The sequence below is a fragment of the Ambystoma mexicanum genome, chromosome 6p (genome assembly GCF_040938575.1).
Source record: "Ambystoma mexicanum isolate Mex_15411 chromosome 6p, UKY_AmexF1_1, whole genome shotgun sequence".
Taxonomy (NCBI): Eukaryota; Metazoa; Chordata; class Amphibia; order Caudata; family Ambystomatidae; genus Ambystoma; species Ambystoma mexicanum.
In genome coordinates, this window is record NC_090935.1 from 1,543,438,072 (window position 1) to 1,543,466,057 (window position 27,986).

At 44.7% G+C, this 27,986-nt stretch overlaps 1 protein-coding gene across 1 annotated transcript in view; it reads right to left on the reverse strand.

Moving 5' to 3' along the window:
- DNAH6 (dynein axonemal heavy chain 6) overlaps positions 1-27,986 on the reverse strand; it is a 3,423,448-nt gene that overhangs the window by 450,443 nt on the left and 2,945,019 nt on the right. The window contains exons 59-60 of the mRNA XM_069626424.1: positions 20,784-20,964; positions 20,276-20,455 (exon numbers count right to left, since the gene is read on the reverse strand). Coding sequence (XP_069482525.1) covers positions 20,276-20,455; positions 20,784-20,964 — 361 coding nt within the window. The remainder of the gene's footprint in view (positions 1-20,275; positions 20,456-20,783; positions 20,965-27,986) is intronic.

Below are 27,986 nucleotides of genomic sequence, written 5' to 3' on the forward strand. Positions count from 1 at the left end.
ATCGAAGAGTGGTATGAATGGAGCAGGATCAATCGTTAAGAGTCCCCTTTTTTGTTGCTCTGTTCCATATGTCCATGGTGGCGCTCATGACTTCGCTGAGTTTTATGTTGTGATGCCTATGTTCGGGTTTCCTCCATAGGAGGTGGCGTAGATTTGTTCTTGCGATGGCTCTGTCCTGTGCCACCCACCACTGTTCTGAGTCATCCGTGATCCATTCGCATAAGACCCACAGTTGTGCCGCCTCATAGTATTTCTTCATGTGAGGAAGCGCCAATCCTCCGTCTGCTCTATGTGCGGTGAGTACCTGAAGTGACAGTCTCAGAGTTTTGTTTTGCCATATGTATTTCGTAATAGTTTTGGAGAGGGTTTTGAAAAAGGCTGGGGGGACACGGATGGGGAGAGCTTGGAAATGGTAGAGTAGTCTAGTAATTCTGCCCCACCATGAGATTGTCAGGGGGTTCCATCTGCGTAAATCGCTTATTACGTCTTCTAAGAATTTAGGGTAGTTGCCTTTGTAGAGGTCCTGAATCTGCGGTGTCAAGGTCACTCCGAGGTAGTTGACTCCCGTTTCCGGCTTTTTGTAGTTGGAGGTCTTTAGTCGTCCTGTATATTTAATTTTTGTCGCCTGTCAGGGCCATTAAGGATGATTTCTCTTTATTTATCTTCAACCCCGAGATCACTCCAAAGTTGTCTATTAGCTGGATAAGGAGGGGAAGCAAATTACTTGGGTCTGCTAAGGTCAGCAGCATGTCATCTGCATACGCCGCCGTCTTATGCGTGTGTCCTCCCATTTCTACGCCCTTAATGTCCGGGGTCGCCCTAATCTGAGCTAGGAGGGGTTCTAAAAAGACTGCATAGAGATGAGGTGATAGGGGGCATCCTTGTTTTGTTCCCCTACTGATTTTTATTAGGTCTGAGAGTTCACCATTAACTGCAATTCTGGCCATCGGGGAATTATAGTCGGCTCGAATCATGTCTATAAAGTCCTTTCCCATGCCCATTTTCTGTAATGTAGCACATAACATTGACCATTCTACACGGACAAATGCTTTTTCGGCATCCAGCGCTATTATTGCCGAGGGGATTTTCATGAATCCTGTCTTCTCTATGAGGTGAATTATTCTTCTTATGTTATCATGGGATCTTCTTTTAGGGATGAAGCCAGATTGTTCCTGGTGGATTAATTTGGGGAGTAGAGGGGCTAATCTGTTGGCCAGGACTTTCGTATAGAGTTTGGCATCGATATTGATTAGGGCGATATGAGCCCGGTGTTTCAGAATCTTTTCCTTTCTTGTGGAAGACTAGTATTTTTGCTTCATTCATTGTTGTGGCGATGTTCCCCGTTGTCTTGAAGGTGTTGAATAGCATGGTTAGATGGGGCGTTAATATGTCCGCGTATGTTTTGTAAAATGCAGCGGTAAAGCCATCTGTCCCTGGGGCTTTATTCCTAGGGAGGTCTCTCATTGCCTTCCCCACCTCTTCCGCCGTTATTGGTTGGTCGAGGGCCGCTTTCTCAGACAGGGATACTGTTGGAAGAGTAATCCCCGTCAGAAATGCCTCCTGTGCCTCTTTACACGGCTTCTGCAACGTATACAGATTCTGGTAGTATTCTCGAAAAAACTTCTTTTATGTCCTTCGTTTGTGTCTTCCTTTCTCCTCAGCCATTTATCAGGGTTTTCACTGCTTGGTCCTGATGTCTCCCTTACAGTTGTCTCGCTATTAGCTTGTCCGCTTTATTTGATTTCATCGCATACCAGTGTTTTGGATGCAGTAGTTGTGTTTCGGCTCTTTTGGTTCTTATCAGGTCTAACTGGCTCTGAGTGTGTCGGTATGCTCTCTTCAGTTCTCTGGATGGGTTCTTGGTCATTTCCACCCTTATTTCTTCCTGTTTCTCCCCCAGTTCATCCTCCCATTTGTGAATGAGTTTATCTTTTCAAGCTTTTAGGGCTATTAGCTGACCCCTTATCACCGCATTGAAGACTTCCCATTTGGTGTTCGGGGTGATGTCTGGATTATCGTTGTGTTCAAAGTATTCTTCTATTTTTTCCCTGATAGTTTCTCTTGCCGCTAAAACATGTAGGATTTCTCCCGGAAGAGTCCATCGCCACAGCCCTGAGTGGTTTCGGATTTTGGGGAGGGTGATCCACAACGGGGCATGGTCTGATAGTGATATATTACCTTTTTCAATCTCCTGGATTTCTCGGAGTAATGCCCCTGAAGCCCATATGTAGTCTATTCTGGAGCTTGTATCATGTACGAGTGAGTGATATGTATAGCCTTCAGACGATCCTCTAAGTCTTCTCCACACGTCTGCTAATGCCAGGTTCTGCATCGCTTGTTTGAGAGCTGACGACGGGGCCCCCTGTTGGGAAGTTTTTGGTTTTGATCGATCTTCTAGAAGGTTCCACGCTATGTTGAAGTCTCCTGTGAGGATCACCTCTCCTTCCACGAAGTTTTCGAGCTTGCTTAATGTTGCTTTGAGATACCCATCCTGGCCCGTATTGGAGGGCGTATAGGGTTTCGATGGTCACTTTGCGATTGTCTATCTGAATTTTTGCAAAGACGTAGCAGCCATTTTTGTCGGCTAGAGTGTCCTTAATTTGGACTTGCAGGTGGTTGGCGAAAGCAATGAGTACACCTTTTTTTTCTCCTCATCGTTGGATTGAATGAACTGATTATATCCTCTTATGCGGAGTAGATTCTTCCTCTTCTTCTGAATATGAGTTTCTTGGAGTGTAATTATATCGAACTTTTCTCTGAGTAAGAAGTGTTCCGTTTTTTTCCTCTTGATGGGCGTGTTTAGCCCTCTGATGTTATATGTCAAAATTTTCAGCCCCATTCTTTCTTGTGTTCTAGAAAGTCTTCGCTGGGGGCCTCCAGTGGTTTGCAAAGGTGTGTATTCATGCCGGTGATTGAGTCTATTCCCTCCCAAGTTTTCCCTTGAACTCCCTCCCCTCCCCCCTCCCTTCCCGTCCCCCCAACATTGTCCCTGAGGAGGGCCCTGGGCCCTATGGTTGCTCCGGCATTGTGCCTTTGCTCCATGCCCTCTAACGTCTCAGGGTGAGAGTTCACAGGGGTTCCTAAACCCTGCATGTAGCGCAACTCCAATTTGGTCCCATGGCTGAGCCGCGCTCAATTTTCAGCTCCTGCCCTCGTTGCAGTTCTCGTGTCCATGTAGTCTCCTCCTCCCGTCCTGCCTTGGCTTGCTCTCTCTGGGGCGTTAGGTTTAGTCTGGGTTGTGTGATTGGAGTCTCGTTCTTCTCTTCACCGTTAGCCATCCCCTCGGCTGTCTTAGTTGTTTTGGGGGTTCCCTAGTTTCTGTAAAATCTGACCCGCGCTCCTGGGAACCCAAAATCCTTAGGCCCTCTTTGCATGTTATGATTTGGTGTTGTCTTCCTTCCCACGAGAATAGAAGGCCGAAGGGGAATGTCCATTTGTATCAAATTTGTTTTTCCGATAGGATCTTGGTCAGTTGGCCCATTTCTCTTCTCTTTCTGAGCATGGATTGTGCTAAGTCTTGGAAAAGTAAAATGTCCTTGCCGTTCATTTTTATTTGGGTCCTAGATTCTCTCAATATTTGTTCCTTTTGTGCGTAGCTTGTCATGGCCACTAAGACATCTCTGTGGCGGGAACCAGGGTCCCCTGCCCGCCGGGGGCCTACCCTGTGTATTCTGTTGATGAGAATGTCTTCACTGAGGTCGACCTTCAATATGTTCTGGAACACTTGTTGTACCTCTATGCGGAGATCTTTATCCTCCACCGTTTCTGGCATGTTTTTGATGCGTATGTTCGATCTCCTCGATTTATTTTCCAGGTCTTCGCATTGAATTTCGAGTTCCAGGGCCAGACGAGCGAGGCGGTCCTGTGCCTCGGCGTGTGCGGTCGCCTCTTCATCCATGTTCTGGACCGATTTTTCCAGGTTATCCGTCCTCTCCTCTAGGGATTCTATGTCTTTTTTTAGGTCCTGTACAGCCAGTTTCAATTCCCCTTTAATATTGTCAAATTGTGTCTGCGTTGAGGCGATGAATTGGTCTTGAAACTCCTTAAACCAATTTTTCATATCTTCTCGTGAGGCTGCCATTTCCAAGCTTACGTCTCGCTCAGCAGGGACCCTCTCTGGGCTTTTCTGTTTGGTTTGTTGTTTTATTCCTGTGTTTCCTAGTCCCCAGAGGTGGGTCAGGTCTTGTATCTGTTTGGACCCTCTTTTGTTTCTGGATTCAGCTTGTGACCCCTGTCTGTTCCTGGCTTTGGACATGTGTAGCCTTCCCTAGCACTGGGCGCTTTCTCTGTGAGGCTTTCTCTTCCCGGTCTTGGAGTCGTTGTGAGGGTTCGCTTGTCTCTTTGCCAGATCCTGTGCCCCTCCACTTTCCCCAATGGGGAAAGGTACGATCTAATTCATGGGGCCTAATGGATTCCTTGCCCCTGCACCGGCGCTCGAGGTTGGGGTAATTTATATGCTATTGGGGGCCTGCGCCGCTGGGGGGCCGGGCGGTGTCCCCGTGCTATTTGTGCATTAATCGGCCGGACTTCCCTCAGCTTTACTGCACCATTTCGGATCCACATCCACCTCGTAGGGTGGGGGGTCTCCGTCTTTGCGTGCTCGAGTTTGGAATTGTTGGAGACTCCCAGTGTTCTCCCTGGAAGTCCGCGGGGGGGCCAAAAACCCTCCGCTCTGCCTTCGCACTGGGGCTCCCCGCTCAGCGCTCAGAGGTTGCGATGGGGGGGAGGGCCCCCTTGTGGCCTGGTATCTTCGCAGCGCCCTCTACCTGCTTTCCTTTTTCCCGTTCAGGGCTCCGGGCACCGCTGCGCTGGCGCGCTGCTTCTGGGCCCGCTGGGCTCTGACGGCTGCTCTCCGGTGCTCGCTCCCATGTTTTCTCCACCTGGACACACGGAGGGGCCTTGTCTCCCTCCTGGGCAGTTCCCTCTCTCTGGCGGCTTCTCTCCCGGCTGCTTTATTCTTTTCCCGCGTCGGATCCCTTCTGGTCCTCCTCGGCGGCATCTCTGCTGGAGGGGCCCCACCCCGCTCTCCTTTGGGTTTCTCTTCGGTGGGGGTCCGGGATTTTCCCTTCAGGGCTCCTCTGTTGCTTCCGGAAAGTGTGCTGGTTCCGGGATGGGAACGCAACTCTCTGGTGCTTTGCCGCGGCGTCCGGTATTGACGGGATCTCCGCGCCGGCGGGAAGCCGGGGTGTGTCGGGCCGCGGTGTCGATGCTATCGCCTCCGGGGTTCCCCGTTCAGCGAGTCTTTGCTTCCTTATCTCTATCGGTGTATGGAGGGATCGAGGAGTAGGGGTGATGGGTTCGGAGCTGGCTTATATTACTTCTTTATTACCGCGGCCCGAGCTGGGAGGCGGAGCTGCGCTCACGCATGTCTGCCCGGCTCGGCCGCCATCTTGGAATCAGGGAAGTCATTTTACTAGAGTATTGATGACAAAAATATGGCAGATGTTGGGTGTGAAAAGGACACTTCACATCTCATACCGGCCTAACTCTTCAGGTGGGGTCTAACAGGTCAGTGGTGATGTTAAAGAAATGTGTGGCTGAAGCAGGTTCTAGTTGGGACCTTTGGCTTCCACTAGTATTAATGGCCATTAGGTCGACTCCCGCTAAATCAACAAATCTCGTCCCTCATGAAATATTGACAGGAATATAAATGGTGTTGCCACAGAATTTACTCTACAAGACCCATGAACAAATCCCTGGAAATGCCTCCACAATTCGCGAATATGTGGAAGAGTTGAGGGAGCACTTGCAACATGCATTTGCATTTGTGCAGTGGAACTTGGAAAAGGCTGCTGACAGTGCAAAAACATATTATGATAGGAAGACATCTGCTAAGGAGTACAAGGTGGGAGATCAGGTATTTAAGTTTAACTTTGGAAAAGGTAGACATAAAAACTCTACATTTCTTGCAGTGTGGAAAGGGCCATATAGAATTCCAGACAAGATATCACCTGTAGTGTATAACATAGCTAAAAAGGAGGGTGAGTTGGCAGTGGAACAGTTTGTCCACATAAACCAAATCAAACCTTTCCACCAGAAACATGAGGTGAAGAGGCTTGAGCAAGTTGAGGCTAGTTGAAAAAAAAAAAGAACAAGTGCAAAGTGGAAGGTTGTCCTAGCCAGGGAGTCAATGTAAATATTAGTAATACATGGAAAGTGCTAAGTGGTTCTGGTATAAAGGTATAATGTGGGGAGGTGTGTATTTTTGAAATTGTGTTTGTTGCATGACATGATATGTACCGATTTTTATAATCATACATTTATTTTCAGGTGTTCCAGAGTGGCGGACGAGTAGCTATGGTTGCACTAAATAATAATGCCATTTATTTCAGACGTTCCAGTAGAAGAGGGATGAAAAATGTATTGTGCATGGTACTTTAATGTGTCTTTTTATTTTTACTCTAGAAAATGAATTGATTAACTCGTCAGCGTCGGATCCTGGAAGCCCTGGACCCCTGGAGGATGCCACTGGATCGGAGGCCCCGGGAAAGCCCCCCAGACCGAAGAAGGGGGGTTTAGATAAAGTCTTCCGAGACCATGAAGATAATGACCAGACATGAGGACTGGCTGTTTCTTATAATGTTAGTTATGACTGTATCATATTTACGGGAAATTCAAAGTGCGATGACTCAATTAATTCAAGGGCATATACCCTTGTAGTTTCTGTCATCTGATATCATCCGTCAAAAGATGGTACGGATCACACAAAGAGAGGTGGAAATGATACAAGAAAAGATTGCGTTTGAGATGGAAGTGCAATGCCGTTATACATAAATATGGAGAGAATGGAAATAGGTTTCCTGTTATGCATTCCATATATTGCTCCAGAGTTGATATATCAAACCAAGTTGGTACATAATGTAGGTTTTTGGCAGGGGGAGAAATATACACAGATTGGAACTCCGGAGATGGTAGTGTTTCAATCCTGGGAACCTGATGTTTATCTGATTACAAATTTAGATACTTGTGTGAAATTCAAAGAGCAAAATTATATATGTCTGGGCAAGCCATTTATTCCAGATGCAACAGATGCTATTTGTGGGCTGGGGTATCTGCGGGGTGTGAGGTGGTCATTAGTAATCCCGAGGTTGAGGAACTAGGCCATGCTAAGCTAATTAAGGATCAATGGTTAGTGAGTACCTCAATGAAAAATTATACAGTTAATCACCTTAACCATGGATCTTTTATTGTAAAACAGTTGAAGAATAGTGTGTTTTACAGGTCTGTCCTAAAGGATACAGTAGTATCGGTGGGTGGGCTGACCCTGTTTCATGCTGATGGTGATTTGTGGGAGGGGTAGGTAGAAAGTATTTCATTTTTCTTGAACCAGATCTGGAGTTCTTGCTGAAGCATAGCAATGTACATACAATTAGAATGAATCTGAAGAAGGATAATATTACTGTGAGCAGTCTAGGTTTAATAGAGGCGGATAGGTTCAATTGGGGAACATGGGTTGAAAGAGGTTTAGCGATTTTGGCAGTTCCGGTTATACTAATGGTGATCTCGTTGATTGTTCTCACCATTAAGATGAACATGTTGATCCTGGTTTTGATGACAATGGGGAGGGAGAAATTTCAATTGGGAACAGCATATACATTTTGAATCGCTTGATTTTGTTTCTCCTGCAGTGATGTCCACGGGATCCCAGCATTAGAAAAAGGAGGAGGTATGTAGGAATAAGTGTGTATGGATAACTGAGGGCTGTGAGGTACTGGGGTCATACATAAGTAGTAGTAGGGGGTTCATGTAGCAATACAAACATCATAAATGGCCGGCGCACATCATAAATGAAATGCACATAGTCTGGCAGTGAGCACATGCTTTTAAAAATTCTATAGTCCGGGCAACATTTCATCTGTCCGGCTTGCACTATACATATGAATACTAATATGAGCTAACTAACTAACAACTCCTTCCCAATAACTTATAACCTGTCATTAACAAATTAGTGCAAATGGGCTCAGATGAAATGACCTGAAAATGGGTACTCTTCTGCAATGGAGTTAAACGTGCAAGCGGTTACCTGCTGTGTAGTTTCATTCAGCATGGCACGAACTGCGAAGATGGAATGTGCCCAGTTGAAAAACACCATTGTGTGTGCAGGAAGTAATTGTTGCAGCTATGGTTAGCAAAACTATTGTTTTGAGGGGAAAAGTACTGGGCTGAATGGATGAGGTAAGGCGAGGGGAAGGGTTATTATTGAATGACAGCAAGAGGTTTTAAAAGTAGCTGAGAGAGGGTGCGAGTTCAGACTGGCAGGCTGACTTGCAGGCAGACATGCAGGCGTGGCTTGGGAAGCACAGAATCCTCTGCCGGTAGCTGGGCTGAGCCAGTGCTGGAAGCTGTTAGGATCGTGACATTCCTTACCAGTGGCAAGCCAAGAGAGAGGGGTTCTCCATAATCAGCAGTACAGAGAATCTCATCAATTTCTAGGTAATTCTGGTTTTTAAGTGAGGCGAAGCTGGAAGTGCCTGTTCGTTAGTCAGTCAGGGGGGGCTCATTCCATGGCAAATGTTTCAATATCAAAAGTGAATGCGGTTCTGAATGTCCAAGGTTTTGTTTTTATAGTTGATATTCATAAAGTGTAATTCCTGCCAAGTCCTGTACTCAAGGTCGGGGTGAAGGACTTATTACAATTAATTTCTATTCCTGAGATGTCCCGTTTGTAATTGATGTTCGCACTGGAAAATGTACTCCACGCAGAGCTGTTATCATGTGAAATTGGTAAGTTGAATTGGTAAGTTTATCTGTCATGATAAAGACACAGTATAGTATAAACATTATTTCATGTCCTGATCCCTTTTGTGACCTCTAGTTATTCTATTTAATCTGCAAACACAGACAAGTGCGCGATAGTGAATTCTTTCATGGAAATGATTTGATGGGAAATCTATAGTTAGAAAGTGAGTGAGTGTGCGGTGTTCATATTGCCTGTTTACAACTGTGCAGATCTGCCATCAAGAAATTTTGTCAGCATCATAAAGAAGTTGCTGAATGGTAATTTACCGCCCAAGCCAAGTGTATTATGTCCAGTATCTATCTGATCCTACATTAGAACCCTGATAAAAGAGGACATTTGTTAGAGTGTATTCTGAGGAGAGTGCCAACATTATAAAAGGGGATTATCACAGGAGGTACTATGCTGCAATAAATATCACTGTTTACCGCCAAAATAATCTACCACAGAATTAGGTATAAATTCTTCAGAAAATATCTCTAACACATGCTGAGCTGCCTATCTGGGCTGGCTTTCACTAAAGTAGTTAAAGAACAACATGACTCTGTTGTCACATCAGCTCCCAGAGTTTGGTCGTGGTATGATGGAAACTATATTGGTAAGGTGGGACCTGTGATCTAAATGGAGCCTGGGAATGTGCATTGGATCTTTGGTTGGGATTTATACTGTGGCAGGCTGTTAAGATGGATTTCTGAACTCTGTCCTGGAGGGGCAGAGGTTCAGAAGGCCAGCCTAGTTTCTTGGAACAGGGTAACCTCTGGACAAGCCAGACCAATCAAGGTAGCGATCGCGGCGGTCAAGACTAGGTCTCAAGAGGGGTGAGGGGGACTGAAAGCCTGCAATGAGCACACAAAGCAAGGACGCTTACAAATTACTCCAAGCAGGTGTTATATTAAAAATATCGACACATTTATTACAAGGCCTTTGTAATATTGACCATAGCAAAGAATCACGATAAAACTCAAGTAAACCAACACATCACCATCAAATACAATATATATACAATTACCGACCGGTCTAAAGAGTTAGAAGCACGAAATATGCAGACCACCTAGATGGGGAGGAAAACAGGCAGTGCAAGTAATCGTTAGACCCAGTTTGCCTTCAGAGGCCATCTAACTAGAAGGAAGTCCGAGCCCTACGAAGAGTTGAGCCTTGTGCTCAAAAGTACCTGCACACACTGGTGCCAGTGGGCCAAGGGGAGTCTCTTCAAGGAAATCAGGCAGTTCAGAGTGGTGAACAAAGGAGGGCAAACAGATCTCTGCTACTCAAGCGCGGCCTCCACTTGTGGGGCAGAAGCAGAGCGCGAGTGTGAAAAAGGTGTGCTGTTTAACACAGCGAGGAAAAGCTATGGGCTACTGCAGGAGGGCGACCAGTTCCTAGCGTTGCTACTCACCGGTCCCCGATGCAGGCAGACCCAGGCTTCTCCGCGTCAGTTTCAGTGCTGGCAGGTTCAGATACGAGCAGGGGACGTCTCGGCGTCGTGTAGATTCCGCGGCAGCAGAAGTTAGAGTTGAGGATGTCCCAAACGCAGTGAACCTGCACAGATTGTTACCACAGCAGGGCAACGAGCGGCTGTGTGTATTTCAGCCCAATGTACACTTCTTACTTCAGACCTGGGAACGCCAAGTGTACGAATCGTGTGAGAGTGGCAAGGACTCGTAGTACAGCAGCAACCGGACGGCGGTTACAGAGCAAGACTCCTAGGTAGGCTGGTCAGTCCACTGGATGGCCCAGAGACACTTCCGAAGGCTTACGTGCAGGAGATGGTGAAGATGCCGAGAATAGTTTTTCCCACTATTCCAAAGGGTCGAAGTACCAGTACAGGCCTTCTCGTTCGATCAGAGGTAGAAAGGGTTTCACGAAGCGACAGCAGTGCAGAGGAGGAGTCCTTAGCGGGTCACCAGCGATTCCTCGGTCCAGCCTCTTGGTTGCAGGATACTTGGCTCCTGTATTCCTTCGTTCGTGAGAACTCAGGAGATCGACATGGTAGTGGTGTTTCCAGCCCCCTCTTATCCACGGTTCCCTTCGCGCCAAAACGGAGAGGACCCAATGGGAGATCTGCTCACAAAACACTCACACCATACGTGGACCTATCACGGACCACAGTGGTCCCAGGCATTCACGACACACTAGACTCTCTGGCACCCAGGATGTGTATTGGGACCAGACATCCCAGCCCACATCCTGGAGGCGCACACACAATTTTGGGAGCCAGGCCACCATTTTGGGCTAAGCGCGAGAAACGCACTTAAACAGCTAAAAGGAGCTCAAAACACACTTGCACCGTTCGTTAACAATCCAAAGAGAGTGTCTAGGGCCTGTAGAGTGACTAGAGACCCAAGAGAGCAGTATCTTAGCTTACAGTGCCCTCTTGTGTCATGTTGCACGAAAGCTGCAACATGATAAAAGACCTACGGAAAACAACGTTTCCCGGTACTGACTGTCTTAAGGGCATGTCAGTTTCCCTGTAAGAATGGAGCGAAAGCCCAGAGGAGTGCGGCAGAAGGCTGCACTTCTCTGGCAAAGTCTAGATCAAGGTGAAAATGACAGCAAAAAGTTTAGGGGTTGCCACATGGAAGGAAAATTACCCACAATTAAGAAATATTTCCTAACACCAGCTGAATGCCCAGTGGGGGTAGTACCATCTCCCTGTGAGGCTCTACCAAAAATTGGATGAGTGATGAAGATTATTTGAATGTTCTGAACTCCAAATCTTAGAAATTGAGAAACAAGTGCAACCACTAACATACTAATGTAACCAACAAGCTGACTGTATTGTATCCAGAGCCTTCACATGTTTCTGGTACTATCACTGTTCTTTTTAGTAGGAGGAGAAACATAATAATCACAAAAATAATCTTTTGGTATACGAAGTGGACAGGAACCATGGTGTTGACAGCACAAAGTGAACTTGGTGGTAGTTGAAGCGTAGTTCTAGATTTGGTAAATTTGCCCATAGCTATGCAAAGTGTGGCGGTGCCAGGGCATTCCGAAATGGAAGATCTCAGTGCTGTAGTAGGTAAAGAGAAAGAACGTCAAGTACATTTGGAGTGTTAAGTACTAGCCATAGTGGATTGGAATAATAGTACCACGTCAGTGAAGGTGTGCTTGCATTCTACTGATGCCCAGTGTCATTTTTCAGACAGCCTAGACAATAGAAAGTGTAATGTGATTCAGCATTTACAGTCCCTAGAGATAGAGAGGGATAGGAGAGTTTATGAAGCATACTCAACGCTTGTGGTACAACATTGTGTCTAATCCAGATAGAGCCGGATACAGGTATACGGTATTAAATACAACTGTAGCTACGGTTTTGTTTACTATTCCTTTGCCTGCTTTCCAGATGACTACCCATTATTGTAACTGCACCAGGGGGACTGGAATTTGATTGGCTCAACAGTGAGAGAGGTTTTTTGAAGCACGACAGAAAAGGGAAGTATTAGATAAAATGTGAAGTGGTGTTAATACTGCACTTGCAACCTGAGGTATATAGACAGACAGAAATGTAGAGGGTCAAATTGACCGACTTGAAAAGACTACCGGGCAGAGCGGACAGGTAGTGAGGCATGGATTGGCAAGCTTCATTTAATAGGCTCCTTGAGTCAGTTTACCAAAGGGGCCCTACAGAGGCTGATCAACAGTGTGCTGGAAGCAGGAAGACACTTGGAGTGGGATTTGGTGTGTGAAGAGGTACAAGATTATCTGAATATCCAATTACCATCAATCAGAGAAGATGTGCGACACAAGAGATGGCCACGGTTGTTAAAGAATGACTCTGGGATACCTGAACACTTAAGGCAATGGAGAAACTACTGGAAGATAAAGAGTGCGTGTTTGCAGCAAATGGACCAATCAAAAATCTTTGAGCGCTAGCCAGCAGAATACTGCCTTGACCATGGGCAGGATGTAAATGGGAGTGGGTGATGCACCATGAAATGTAGGAAATCAAAATACTGTGGTGACACAGAATAAAGAGACTCACCAAATGGTGCCATAGTGGTTGCTATAGACTTTTATTAAATGATAAACCAAACCTACCTATCCCTAACTCTAATGTTAATTCCCTACCTAAACTAAAGAAACTTGGGTGCTTGTCAGGAACTCTGTGTAAGTCAAAACAAAAAGGTACTGTCCCAGTCAAAAAGGCTCCTAGCCTATGCCTGTCACTACAACAAAACACCATAAACTCCAGCTACTTTTCATAACTCCAGGAGAATGACTCCTTCCTCCTTCCTCCTGGATGTAAAGCGTCCAAACGCTTCTCAAGTTTTTCAAAACATATGTTCTGGGTTCTCTGTAACCCAACAGAAAATGAACAGTTAGACAAAGTTCTCGTTGGTCTAGTAGAATGACTCCCTTCTCCTAGCTGGGTCCCCAATCCCAGTCTCTCGCTTTTGTACAAATCTTTGTCCTGCCACACTGAAACGTTGAAGCTGTTTGTGGAGTTCCTCTTGATGCTCCAGTACCAACCTTCTGTGTAACTGGCCTGGGAACTGTATTACAAAATGGTTTAAGGCTTCTATTTATTTATGGTTTACAGTTTTTTAAGTTCTCGGCCCCCTCCCGAACTTGTACCTTCTCTCGGAGAAAATGTCACCTGTTTCGCCAGGGGTCACGGGTTCACAGTTCTGATTTCAACTTCTTCCTTTATTGGTCCTCTGCATCTCACCTCTCTTCGCCTCGAGTTATTGTGGACCGTCTCAGCGTAACTGATGGACCCCTTGGTCCAGCCGTGACAGGTTAGGATTGTTCTACGGTCTCTTGCTCTCTCCTGATAGTCACCTACACGGCTCTGTTGTTGGCTACGGCAAGCGATCCCGTCACTGTTGTTGGACCAAACAGTCCACCCACTACAGGAAGTGCCACCCCCTCTTAGTCTCTGCAAGTCTATCACACGACTTCCCAATCGACGTGCAAGACACCTCTAGGGCGTCGCGCTATTTCTCTTCTCAGCCTCGGAAATGGCCTTGTTGCCGTCTCCCGAAGCCCTGTAACAGCTCTGCAGGCTGCAATGCAGCCTCCTTGGTTGCCTGGTTCACCCTCTGGTCGTATCACAGCTCCCAGCTTGCCAGAGACATACTGCCCATTGCAGGACGGCTCAGAGGAAGATGAAGAACTCAGTTGGTCTTCGCTGTTCAGTTTAAACAGCGGCAATGGCCCCAGCATAACGTCTATCCAATTGACATCAGCTGTTCCAACCTTCGTCCCAGACAAATGTAGCATTTTTGAGCTCTTCTGTAAGAATCCACAACCTCTGTTGCAGCCCTCCGTGGCACCACCCATGGAGACTCAGAGACCCGCATCGACAGGGACTACAACCCCCAACACCACACAGGGAACGTTGTGCTCACACATTGAGAGCATTCTGTCATCACGTGATGCCCTTAGAACATCATAGACTCAAAGAAGAACAAAACTAGAAAGGCTGCCATTTACTACAGTTCTAAGCTTCTCAGAGTTCTCCTGTGGCATTGTGTGCTGCCTCTCGTGATTTCATAAGAAACATGGACCTGGTTTTCCTTCCCTGGATTGTATGCTCCCGTTGAAGACTCTGGACTGGTATGTGGATTCTGCCTTTTTGTATTCCGATTTTAACTTGTTAATGCTTTCCTGGATTTTGCCCCGGCTTATGAACTTGGACTGCCTTTTTGGATTTCCCTCTTTCGTATTTAGTGCTTTGAACTGTTGGATCACATATGTCCCTGTGGTTTTGGTTCATCCTTTTGGAACTGTGGTTTTTCCTTATGTTTTGTTTCTCCCTTTTCACCTTGGATAGCTTTTGGATTTTATGTGAGGTTTTTGTTGACACTTTGCTTGTTTCATTTTTCCTACTGAACATTTATAGACTTCCTCCCTATTTTTGTTGCCTGGATTTTCTGATTCCCATTTGAATTGGAGTGGTTATTTTTATGACCAGCAATATATTTTGGGTGTTCTCAAGACTATTGTCCAGGTAAATAGTAAACATCCATTGATCTGTTAAGGGTGTGGGCATAGAGAATTTTGTTGTCCTGAATGTGCTTTCTTTAATTTAAGCTTGGTGTGCCATACGTTAGTCCTCCAACCTTTCGCTCAATGACCTGGTCAATATAGTATGTAGTTATTCTTGTTGGCTGGGAGTTTGGGAGGTAGTTACATCTGCCCCACCTGGGATTCAGTACAAGTTGTTACAACTTCCTCCTCTACGTACTTTTGCCATCAGATGGGTTTGATATTTCACAAAAGTACATAATTTCAGAGCGAACCTTACGTTGATATGATTGGGCATTTATCACTGCCTATGTGGCGGTACTTCACAGGGGTTGTGCCTCCCATTTGTGTTGTTATAGCTAGCAGAGGAGTCTCTCCCCATGAGATCTTCCTGCATGTTACCACCCCTAGGGGAACTATTGGTTAGTGGCCTCACTTACCTAGCCCTCAGGGGTTACTGGGTTACTGGGAAGGGATTCTCCCCTGGGGAGAAGTGACACCATCTAAAGAATCGTCACACTACCTAACAATGCCTCGCAATACCTGATCTCTGCCCAGGGATGACTCTGCATTTGTGTTTAAGTCTCTGTTCAATATGGGAGTCATGGCCTTTACAGCCCCCACCATTGTAACGTCTAGGCAAATTAAGTGAGGGTCAGATAGCATTGGTTGGAAACAGAGTGTGCTTGCTGGCAGTGGTTTAAGTGGGGTAAGAAATTGAGGGGGGGCCCTCGTTTGGGGGCGTGGCATCCGCTGTGGGCGTGGCCTAAAAGTGCACAAATCATAGTAGGGTGCGCAAACAAATATATAAATGTAGTAGAGCATTTATATATTTGTATGCGTACTAATATGGTTTGTGTACTTTTCAAGCCACCTTTTATAAACATAGACATTTGTAACATATTTCTATGTTCATAAAAGATGGCTTGAAACGTACAAGCTCATCTTTTATAAAGCGTTGAGGACAGACAAAACCCAAGGTGGTTTTGTCCGTCCACAAAGCTTTATAAAAAATGCCTTGAATTGTGTACGTTTCAAGCCGTCTGTTATAAACGTAGAAATATTTCTACGTTTATAAAAGACGGCTTGAAATGTACACATTTCAAGGCATCTTTTATAAAGATTTGCCAAAGGAGACAGGCACCTCGGGCTCAGTGATCACTGCTCTGAGCAGAGATCACAGAGCCCGAGGCGTCTTTCACCCTCTGGGAACCCGCGGGCTCCGTGATATAATCTACATATTAGATCATGGAGCCTGCAGGTTCACAGAGGGTCAGTGACCTGGCGAGGGCAAACAAAGGAACTGTAACTTCCCTGATGACCCCTCAGATGTGGGGTCATCAGGGAAGTTACAGTGACTGACAGAAGTGCCAGCCAGCCTCAGCGACGCTGTGGCTGGCTGGCACTTCTGTCCACTTGCCTAAGGTTACACTGGCGGGCACATCTCCCGTCGCGGCTGCGGCCGTGACGGGATAATGCGTCCTGCCATGGCGTGGTGGGACGGGGGGCCCCGGCAGGGCCCCGGCTCAGCCCCACTTTTTGGAGACTGGCGGGGCCCAGCCCCGGCAGGCCCCTGCCCACTTAAAGCACTGCTTGCTGGAAAGGTGAGGGAGCTGGATATAGTTTGATAAGGGAGAAGGTTGCTTTGAGGGAAAGATCGACGTGTAGAATTAGCAGCTCTGCCAAAGTCTGATGTGCATTACCACTATTACTGTTTTCTCGCTGGCTACAGAGAGGAGGATGGTAAAAGTATATGTTGAATTTCTGAATGGGTGTCCACATTTCTTGTTACATAGATTTCAGGATTTGGAGGAGGTATAAGAAGCAGCGAGGCATGTAGCAGATGTGGCAAAGAGTTTGCAGGTGCTGAAGAAAGTGTTTAACAAAGAGAAAAAAGCATTTGAAGTGGCCAGTCGCACAGCCACGATTTGTATTGCAGGAGATGTTTTGTGTGCAGTAAATCAGGAAGTGTCTGAACAGCCTTACAATGCCACCACAGAATGTCTCTCAGCATTTTCTCTTATATTGGCAGGCAAATCTGGTGTTGTATGAGGGGCTGTTGCCAATAGGGAGCTGTGGTAATACAAAAGAGACCCTCAAGCTTGCCTATGCTTTGGTCGGCCCCTGACATCAGCCCCTCCTTCGCCCTGCTAGAGATACAGCAGGAAACTTTGATGTTGCAGAAGGAGTTGGGGAAATTGTTGCAAACACATGAAGATTGTATATACTGCAAAAAGTAATGTGGTAGTGGTATATGGTTTACCTGCACAAGCGAAAAGCAGGAGTGGACCATTTGCAAGTGAAGATGAGAACAGAATTCCCTGTGGAAACGAAGAAGATGATTCATGTTGTGATGATGCCATGAAGGCATAAAATGTTAGTGAACACATATGAGGGTAAACATTGATTTGGGAGGAGTCTGGGAATATATTTGAATACCTGAAGTGTCACCCATTCTACATATAATGCCCGAGTGCTTATTATTTTCTTTGAATCCTAGAGGACAAGGGATAGGGAAATCACCATTTGTTGTCATATGGCAATGCTTGCCCAGAGAGGTCTCCAGAGGGACATGCACTGTAGGACTACTGAAACAGCAATTTCTGGAGCCCTCAGGGGTTACTGGGTTACTGGGTGAAGACCACGTGGTCGCCATTTTTGATTATGCTGGCCCAGACCGGTTTGAACAATGGGACCTCATTCTTGGCCATCAGGGGGTGGTGGCCCCACATCCCTCACCTGAGGAAAATGATGCTCGATATCGTCAGAACTGACTGACCCAAAAGCAGAGAATCACGTGATGATGGGAGATGGGATGGAAATGGAAGACGGACAATGGAAATGAACAAGAAGGGCTATTGTTATATCTTGGGGGACAGAAGAGTTCAAATGGAAATGATGTTTATTGTGAGGGGCCCGACCATGGGGAGATGTAAGGGGAAGGTGAACTGGCGGAAGGTTGGGTTAGTTTGGGTAGTGAGCTAATAGGGTGCTGTCTGTTTATGTGGTTTGCAAACCAGTAATACATGGTGTCTTGCCTTGTCCATTTCCAATATGACACCTGGGTCCTCTTTTGTGTTGATTCACTTTGAAACCCTCTACATCTGATGAAAATAAAGATATTGTGCTTCCAGGTTTTTTTTTCTGAAGGCTCTAATTGTAAACCGGCTGTATGCCCCCACCTGTTCGATATGAAAAATGCCATTTCCATTTATTTGAATATACAGACGTTTCTATACAGTTCCCTCCTACTTTTACAGACGTTTGGCGGTTCCCAACAATGTGTGAATCCTTCTGCGGGCAAGTTCAGTTGCTGGGGTAAAATGGAAACGGATGCCACCTACAGTACTATGGGTGTATTCGATTGTTTCCGGGTCTATTATTATACCATTCGGTACATAGTGGCATCATGGGCCGAGTTCCAAGGGGCCTCCCTTGATAATATTTGCAAAGCTGGCATGTGGGCTTAGCGTACTACCATCGTGTGATGGCAATGAATTGGTAAAATGTAGTATGTACTATGGTGAAGAAGCAATCTTCAATAGTCCAAGTACACATTTTTCTTGTCTTATTCTCCAACGCTGCTTAGTTTTGATGCTGCTTTAATGAAGCAGAATGGGGGTTTAGGCAACTTCCTCTCGTTACTGGAAGCAAAACTAAGCGAAGAAAGACAAACAAATCATGATTGTGGCGAGCACAACTAGGAGGAATACAGATTAACAGCAAGTGAGTAAAGCAGGCATTAACTGTGCATATTGTGAATTTTGGTAGAGATTATTTCTGCTCATAAGTATGCATTGCAGTCATGTTTATCAAGTTTTAACATTGTGCTACCTGTAATGAAAAACATGTTATATCCACTGTATGTGGTGCAATTCAATCCGTTATGAACTGCAACTAAATGTACTCTGAAAAGGGTGACTAGCAATGTCAATGACATGTTCATGGTACTCCATGCATGTTCTTGCATGCACTTTATGTGTCATAAGATGACCTCTATTGCTACTAGTTTCAGTATTTGTTCCGATGATGCTGATTTTTCATAGCTTCTGCTAAATAAACATAGTCCTACTGCTTGTTGTTAAATAAACTGCTAATAGAAATATGCCTGGCAATGCAAGTCATTGCAAACATTTTACAGATTTCATTTTCTTATCATCCAATGTTGATAAAGCATGGTCTTGGCTAACCACTGTCTTAACATTTTAGGGAACAAATATGTACATTAAATGTGTACAATACTACAGATCCACAACACGATGATTAGACAGTCATTCATTAAAATACACAAATCTTTGGATCTTACAAAAACAGACCAAAACATACTTTTATAACTGAATATATGGCACTGCACATCATTGTTTTGGGCGGACACATTTCGAATAGCTATATGCAAGGGGGCACGGGTGTGTTTGGAGCTACCTTCGAAAGCTGCAAAAGAAGCAAACCCGCGCCCCCTCCCATATAGCCCGGTGCAGGCTTCCCAAGAGACACATTAGTGCAGTTCTAAACACCTGAACTTCCTTTGATGTAGAGTTTCTGCTGTTGATCATCATTCAGGTGCTTATGACGACAATGTTGGCATACCACACTTTATAATCATATACAAGGGCACATTCTCAAAATCTAGCGCAATTCAAAAAAGCAGAGAGGATGGGCTTTTTTTTTAATTTGCATTAGTTTCATAAATGCCCAGGTCACGTTATTCTCGGATTTTACCTGTGCATTTAATGGGGGCTGGACTGCAACACAAAAGATGTGCTGGTCAGCGCCCTTACATACATTAGTGTATTAAGAAAACTTGAGGGTTGACTTCGAACGCCGACCTTCACATTAAGCGACCAGTTAGGAAAATGCGATGGTCAGGTACTGATGTCGCATTTGAAAGGAGAGAAGAAGGTACCAACCCCAACCTCTGTCAAAGATTATATTGAATTAGAACTCTCCTTATTACAAATGCGCAAAACTTGGTTAAAGGTTTGATCCAAAAAGTATTGTTTATTGTTTCCACAGATACTTTATTGTTTCCACAGATACTTTTGTGTTTAAAGACTCATTTCAAAATGCGTTTGCCCTTTGTATGGTGACACGTGTTTCGGCACGCCATCTAGATGGACGAGCCGTAATGGACGTATCCGTACGGGATTTAACCCGGTTATTACAGCAAGCACAAACATATCAAGTACTCAGCCCCTGGTTTGATAGAGGCACTAAAGGCGTGCCGCAAACGCATTTTGAAATGAGTCTTTAAACACAAAAGTCTTGGTTGAGTTCTCTCACTCAGTCGGGGAACTTAGTAGTATTGCTCAGTATAAAGGGAACTACATAATTACAGAAATGTCACGTCGCCATGTTCATACGCAAGCTCTGACAAGAAAACATTGTGCGTGTGTTAGTAGCAGGGACACAAGTGTATCCCAACCAACCATTAGACATACGCATCTGTTCGTTGAATTGATGGTCACATGATTTTTAAAATCATCTCAAAGCTGTTAACTCAATTTATTCATACATTTTCAGCAAATGAAAAATAAAGGGGGCTAGAGCACAAGGAAAGTAACAGACCTGTTTAAAGTACTTCAGGGAATACTGGTACATGGGATCTATTTCTGAAAGACTGGCGATGACAAAGTACATGACCGATCCTTGTGTCGCTACCAGGCGATACTTCTCTCGAGCAGCATTGATCTTCACTTCCGTAGCTTCTGCCTCCTGCAGCCTTGTTTTGATGGCACCAGAAGTAATCTGTAGGAAACATAGAGAAGAAGACAGGCGCTGCTTAAGTGAACTTCAATTGCTGAGCTGTGAATCAGACTGGAGGCAATAGGGTCTGCATGATTTCAGGCACGGACTATGGGAAACTATAGATTTCAGAACCACTCGAACTAGATTTCAGATACCCTTTTAGACATTCAGGTCTAACGGAGTATATTGAAATACTGTCAACTTTATTAATTACCCCATGATGGGTCAAGCATAGCAGACACTGCGAATGCATTTGGATTACACCACTCACTATGTACACAGTTCTTCATGTATTGTCTAACAGAAGGATGGCACAGCTTGTACATACCTTGGATTCCTGTAGTGTGTTGATTAGCTCTTCATTGTCCAAAATGTTACCCTCCGAAGCAAACAAAAGCTTTAGAATTCGATCTTCTATGGCCTTCAGCTGATTCCTATCAGCATTTATCCTTATAATCAGCTGGTTGCGTTGTTCTTCCAGATCAGGTCTTTCTAATCTCACCACGTCACTTGAAATGCAAATTAAAAAATAAGTTAAATGCTAAACTAAATAAAAAAAGAGATATGTAGAGGTTATGCAAGGTTGATGTGGATATTTGTAATACATTGGGGAGGTAGCAACATTAACAAATTACCTAAAAGTAGCAATTTGAATAATGGAACAATGACTTATATTCCATACAATAAAATTGATGGCTATTTGGCGCATGTCCTATCCAGATATATTTTATATATACATATGTCAAATCTAGAAGCAAATTATACTTATATGTGATGGTCTTTCCCCTAATCCATCTAATAAATGACTTTCAGTGTTGAATCTATTACACTGCTTGGTAATATGGATCTGTCAAAATACAAAATGGGGGTCAATAGAGATTGTCACAATTCCGGGGAAGCTGTGCCCTCCAGATGAATGCCAACAGAGGAGCCTGCCAGCACTACCCCTAAAATGAAGACAGAGGGCGAGCTAATAATTATCATTTGCATCCTTTTGGATGGTTATCTGATAAAACAATTCCACATTACAGTTTATGTTGATCAACTGCACATGTATGATATGATATGATAGGTTATTTACAATGCGCTTAATACCCAGAGGTTTCTAAGCGTGGACCCGGGGATCGAACCTGTGTCGCTCTGTCTCGTCTTGTTTCCAAGGCGAGCACATTGCTGCTGAGCTATCCTCCCGGTACAACATAGTTGCAACCTCAAATCTACAAACACTCGACATCATCATTTACATCTTCCTTCTTGTACCATGGGGAGATCCACCAAAATAATTCTTAGTAAGTAAAAGGTCTTCGCTCAGAAGATCTTTTAATCACGACACTGGGAAGCCTACAATTGACCCAGTTTTACTTTACACAATTGAATGCCAATCCTTGAAAAGGTACCCTTTGTATGTTTAAAGTCAAATTATGAAATATCCCACCAATCTTTTACATCCACATATTCTCTCATTTTCTCAAAGTCTCAGTCAATTTTCTGGCATAACCCATTATGCCACAATCAATCATTTCTAGGCAGTCAATGGGTGTCGCATTGGCCAGAAAAACATGAAATCTGAAGCCAGTGGAAGGAAGGGTGTGGGTAAAGGGTTTGAGTGTATGGTGGTGTAAATGGTGCACCAGCTCTGAACGTGGGCGATGTTCACTCATAACCAATTTCTTGCTGAGATGTTAGGAAGCATGCATCTTAATAATCCCAAAGTTATTCTCTTTCTACCTTGTTATACAGTGGAACCTTCCAATAGCAAACGATATCTGACTGATTCTCCATGAATGCAATATAGGATATGTCCACAAATTATATAAATCTCCCTAAAACTATCAGGTGGAATCCATAGAAACGTATGGTTTAATTTGTGTTATTGTCCTTATGCAGTCCCTTTATTTTTTCATTTACATTGTGCACCGAGTTAGGAAATGTGAGAGGTGCAAAGAACCCCAGCATTGGACTTAAAAGTGTAGGCGGTGCAGTAAATTCGTGGCATGCAGATGGTTACTGACAATTTTACTGCACTACCAAATTTAGAGTTTCAGGCTTGTAACTCATGACCACCGCCTGGTTCTGTGTGGAGGGAGCTGTGCCTCTCTGAGCACAGTGCGCAGGGTGTCTGCAAACTCTCAAAGTGGGAAAAAAAAACACAGAACAGGTCATCATGCCATGTTCTTTCTGGAGAGGGGTGCCTGCTACCTTTTTTGAAAAATGTTTGCAAGGAACTTGGGGTGGTCCCCCTGAGTTACCTGGGGAACTCAGACGTGGACTCCCTGCTCACTGTGCTCAGAGAAGCACAGCTCCACCTCACTGATGAGGTCCAACAAGGCTGAAACATGTGTATGGGGTTGCTGTTGGTACTCTTGTTCGGTCGGAAGGGAATTGTCATAGCATTTCGGTGCTGGACTACCCATGTGGACGGGACAAAGACTGATATGCAAATGATTATTTCCCATCTGTGAAAGGCACAGTGAGCAAAAAGCGATGGCTGTGAACTCTCAAAGTGGGAAAAAACCACAGAACAGGTTATCATGCCATGTTCTTTCTGGAGAGGGGCGCCTGCTACCTTTTTTAAAAGAATTGCCTCTGATTGTTATTCTGCACATCAATGAGAAAAAATATTAAATGTTGCCAGAAATTGTGCAAATTAGTATGGCTGTTGGATAAACAACCATGTTTGTATGGATGAGAACGACGAAAACGTCTGTTGTAAACAGAGATATGTTACATGGTACATTGTCAGTTTTCTGAATAAACAGTTGTTAAAATGATGAAATTAGGAATACCTAGAGGCGTTACTGGGGAGGAACAGGGTGAAGGGGGCTATAGCCCTAGGTCTTTTAGTTATAACCCTGGTAGAAGCTCAGGGGCTACAAGCAAAAGGCTAGGTAGCCTTGAGTCCCTACACAGTCCCAACATTAGTGTAGCCCTGGATCATTTCCAGACCTAGCTGCAACACTCCTGGGAATACAAAGTAAGGACACAGCTACTTTTCCGAGGAACTGGCTCTGAACTACAAAGCCCACTTTATCCTGGGATTTAATGTCACCTTTGTAGATAACTTTATAATTCTAGGTGATAACGTGGACGAGATATACAATGCTGTCTATTTACGGTCGATATACCACACTGAAATTATCATGAGAGAGCATTTGACTGTGACAAAAAACCGTAAACAACTAAATAAGAATAATGGGGCCTAAGTATAATATACATCTCAGCACTCTCTGGAGTAGATGGAAAATAAGAAAATAAGTTTTGTACGATCATTGGGACATGACTTACAAGCATTGCATACAAATGTGATGATATGAATAAAAAAATAAAGCCAATACAACTGCCAGAAAAATAGTAAAAGGGGGCATCTCAGGAAATTCTGTTTTGTAGTGTTAACTCTGCAACATACAAATACATTTATTGTAATTTAAGATATAGTGACATACAAAATAGGTAAAGGTAGGATAAAGCATATTACATAGTTCGAAAAAGAAATTCCTAATAGCCATGACTACACTTGGTAAAAGCAGACCTTCAAAATAGGTTCCAAACTCAAGAAGGTAGCAGTGAAATGTCACCTCGACAATGAATTACTCATGATATCGCACATGACGAAACAAGTAATACAATACATTACTTCACTGATGAAATCACAAATGATATCAAACACGAAAACACTATGAAAAACATCTCTATATTGTTTTCCACTTCATTTCAGAAGTGTCTGTATGAGATGGGTGAGCCTTAAGCATTATGAAGCTTTTTTTTAAGAGCATGTTATAGATTCAAAGAGACAAAGACAGAGGCGGCTGGACCTATGGCCCTTTAGTAACGTGCATGCATTGGATGGGATTGCAGAATAAATCAGAGTCCAAATAATTGAACCAACTCAGGAAGATGGCAAAGAGTCTGTTTTATTAACAATTATCTAAAAGGGAGTTTACAACAGACATAAACAGACGTTCGCTCAGCTCTCGGTGATTTCCTCATAAAAACATCCTTATATGCAAAATATACATCAGCAGTGATGTCATACTATGTGGCAAATAAAAAACCTATCAAGGGGTGGGATTGGTTAAGGCAGACATCTAAGTATACATTGTATAGGGATTAGGGTTGTTATTGGCTGCCCACTGTCAGGTGGCCAACTTATGTCTACCTCTAAAAACATGTCATCTTTAACACTATTAAGTACACAGTTTATCACTGGTCTTCACACTATAAGGCCCTTTGTTATATGGCCCTATACAATTGGTTGGCACGCTCGTGCCATGTCTGGAACATTCGGTTCACTTAGCAGCACTTAAGCTCAAACCCAGGTGCCAGGTGGTGGACTTGACTTTTAACTCCCCACCCAATTAGCCCAACATCTCTCATCACCCATGCCTTCTGCCATGAAGATGGTCTTTGAACTTGGCCTTGCAAAGTGTCCTTGTCTGTGGGAATATATGGGAGTGCAGGCTCTCAATATTGTTGTTCTAGGACTCCAAGCTCAACTCTATTTCCATCCTTGGCTCAGGTGACAGGAGACCATGATTTAGTCCATTTTGCAGTATTTCAAAATCTTAAATGAATAAAACTTGACACCCTTGGTGTTCTTTCTTTGCACCTTAATAAAGGACGATTCATCCTTCACACATGATATGATAGGTCATTTATAACATGCTTAATACCCAGAGGTTTCTAAGCGCGAACCCGGGGATCGAACTTGTGTTGCTCTGTGTCGTCTTGCTTCCAAGGCGAGCACGTTGCCCCTGAGCTATCCTCCCAAGACAACATTCACTACATTCACTGCTTTCAAGAATAGATAATGGCCTTGGCTGCTTAAGTTTTGATTCCAGGCGAGACAGCCTCGCCAGGCACTTCCACGATCTCAGCTTATTCTTGCTGCAACACAATTCTCTGCCTTTCCTCTCCATGGGTCCAGGCTTAATAAATTCATGACACTGATGTCCAGCTCCTATACAATGGTGGCTTTGCCTGCAGTCTATTCACTACGTATAGCCAGCTTCTATGATGACTTAGTCTCCTTGCGTTCCAGCATCTGTACAATTATTAAATAGTACATCTTCTGCAGCACTTCGCACACGTGCAATCTTCTTCTCACACATGAAAGTTGACTCGATTCTCAATTTCATCATCACTTTCTGTAAGATCCATACATTCTTCTTCAGCTAGTATTCGCGGACTTCACGCTCGTCTCTTGTGATGTCATTAGCTTCTCTCTTTTGCTCCTTTTCATATTCCTTCAGGGAGTTCCTCGCTCAGAATGTCGTCTCTTCAGGGTTTCATTCAATCGGGTTTTCTCAGTGGGTACCTTCTTTTAAATATCCGCTGCGGTATTGGCACAACTGCTGCTGTCAAACATGCCACAATCTCAGGCTTCCAACATATAGGAGGTAGGGGGGCAGGATTTCGTGCAGAGGCATGTAGCTGCTCCTCTACACTGCCACATTGCTAGCTCTACATATTCAATACACACTTTGGGGCATCAACATAAATGCATGCTTATTAGATATGGACATCTAGTCCCATCACATAAGAAAAGTGCAAAGCCTGGAGACTCTTAAGAATATGTGTAGAAGAGTGGCATATAGACTGGGAACAAGACTTGTGAAGAAGCAAGCGTGAATCATGAAAGTCAACATGAAAACATTTGAGAGTGTAGTAAATAAAGCATTTACGTCAATTACATCAGGTGGCCAGGTGAGGGCTGGCGCTCTCAGATCACAAACCTGGGTTTGGACGAGTGAGGGACGATCACCTGGGTAGGGGTACCCAGGGTTGTACTCAGGGGAATACCCCAGGTGAGACTTGATACCATGCCAAGGGAGGAGGAGAGGCAAATGATATCTCTGAGGCCTTTATAGGCTATAACAAATCTGCCTCACCTCCTGCCATTAAATGTCTTCTACGTAGCTCCAATGACCCCTCCATTCAGAAACAATCCTCTAAGATTTCAAACCTGCTTGCACCCGAAGATTATCCATCCTAGAATCCATTTTTCGCTGTTCCCTACCCGATTACTCCTGGTCATTGCCCTTCCCATTCTTCTTCACGTCCCTCTAATTATTCTTTCCCGAAACCCCAGTATACTGCATTGACAGAACACTACAAATCCCACAATCCCCCATGTTCATTCCACTATCCAAGTTACTTCTATTTCCTTCACAAACCCTACCAATCCCATCCCTTTGATTGTCATCTTCTGAAATCCCAATCTACTATGACAGAATACTACTGTTCCCATAATTAATCCTCTATGTTCTGTTCTCCATCCCGGTCATTCGTGTCCATTTTGAAAACCTTCCCCTTCATATTCTGTACGACCATCCAACACCTCAACCCCTCCCTTTTCCGACATGAACACTGTGTTTCCCCATGAAAGACAACAGACTAATCCCAAAACAGTGTATCTAATATGTCCCAATCCCAGCGTCCAGAAAAGTCTGGTAATTAACCAGAATCGCACACACCTGACGGCCCTTTCCTTTCCCTGCAGAGATAAAAGGTGGAGCCCGACAGCACAGAACAAGCACGGCAGACAGCACAATGGCACAGCTAACCAGGCAGGGCAGTTCAAGAGAAGGAGAAAGGTGGCGGGAATCGAGAGGGTGGCGGGGACAGAAGAGACCTTGCCCTTTTCATCCCAGGCCCGTGGAACATTTGTGGAAGAGGACATAAGACTGTGAACAATAGTACAAGTGTCTTGCAGCAGATGTCAACGGTACACGGGACAAGCCTACGCCGATAAGCAGGAGCGAGGGAAGCTCCTGCGACCGTGGTACCGAAATTGACTCTAGTGAAGAGAACGGCCAAGCGGTTCATCACAGCCAGTGAGTCGAGGGGAGAACTGATAAGAACCGGGCTGTGTTGAATTAAAGTCACAAAGTAGCAATTTGAAGGAAATTCAAAGAACTGTGAGTTTGTGTAAGGGGAGACCAGCTGCAAAGGAAACTAGCACCAAGTGGGTGCTAATTCGAGAGACTCTGGTCGACCCAATCTTGATTGAAACTACAGATACCAGAAGGCTGTAGGAGAGCCGGCAAAACAGGTCAAAGTGGCCATACAAGAGCGCAAGCAAAATACCCATACAATCGAAAGACTTTGATCTGCAAACTGATAAAAGTAAGGGAAGTGAATCCCGCCACATGAGAAAACAAGGCAAGTGAATCCTGTAAACATTGAAAGTGAATGTGAAATCGGCAAGAGTGAACCCTGCAGAGGGAGGCCAAGAAATTGAGAGGGGTCCGAGCCCGAACAAGGGAGATCCAGGGGCGAAGCCCTCACCCAAAGTCCATGAAGGAACTGTTATTTGATTTGTGAAAATTAGTGTTTGAGAGGTCAGCGCCCAGAAGAGGGGGACCAAGGATGGTGACGCCATCACCCAAAAGCATTTGTAGAAGTAGTTAAAAAAGACTGCGAGGGGCCAGCACACAGAAGAGGGGGACCCAGTGGTGAAACCATCAGCCAAAAGACTGTGTGGGGTCAGTGCCCAAAAGAGGGGGATCCAGGGGGGAAACAATCACCCAAA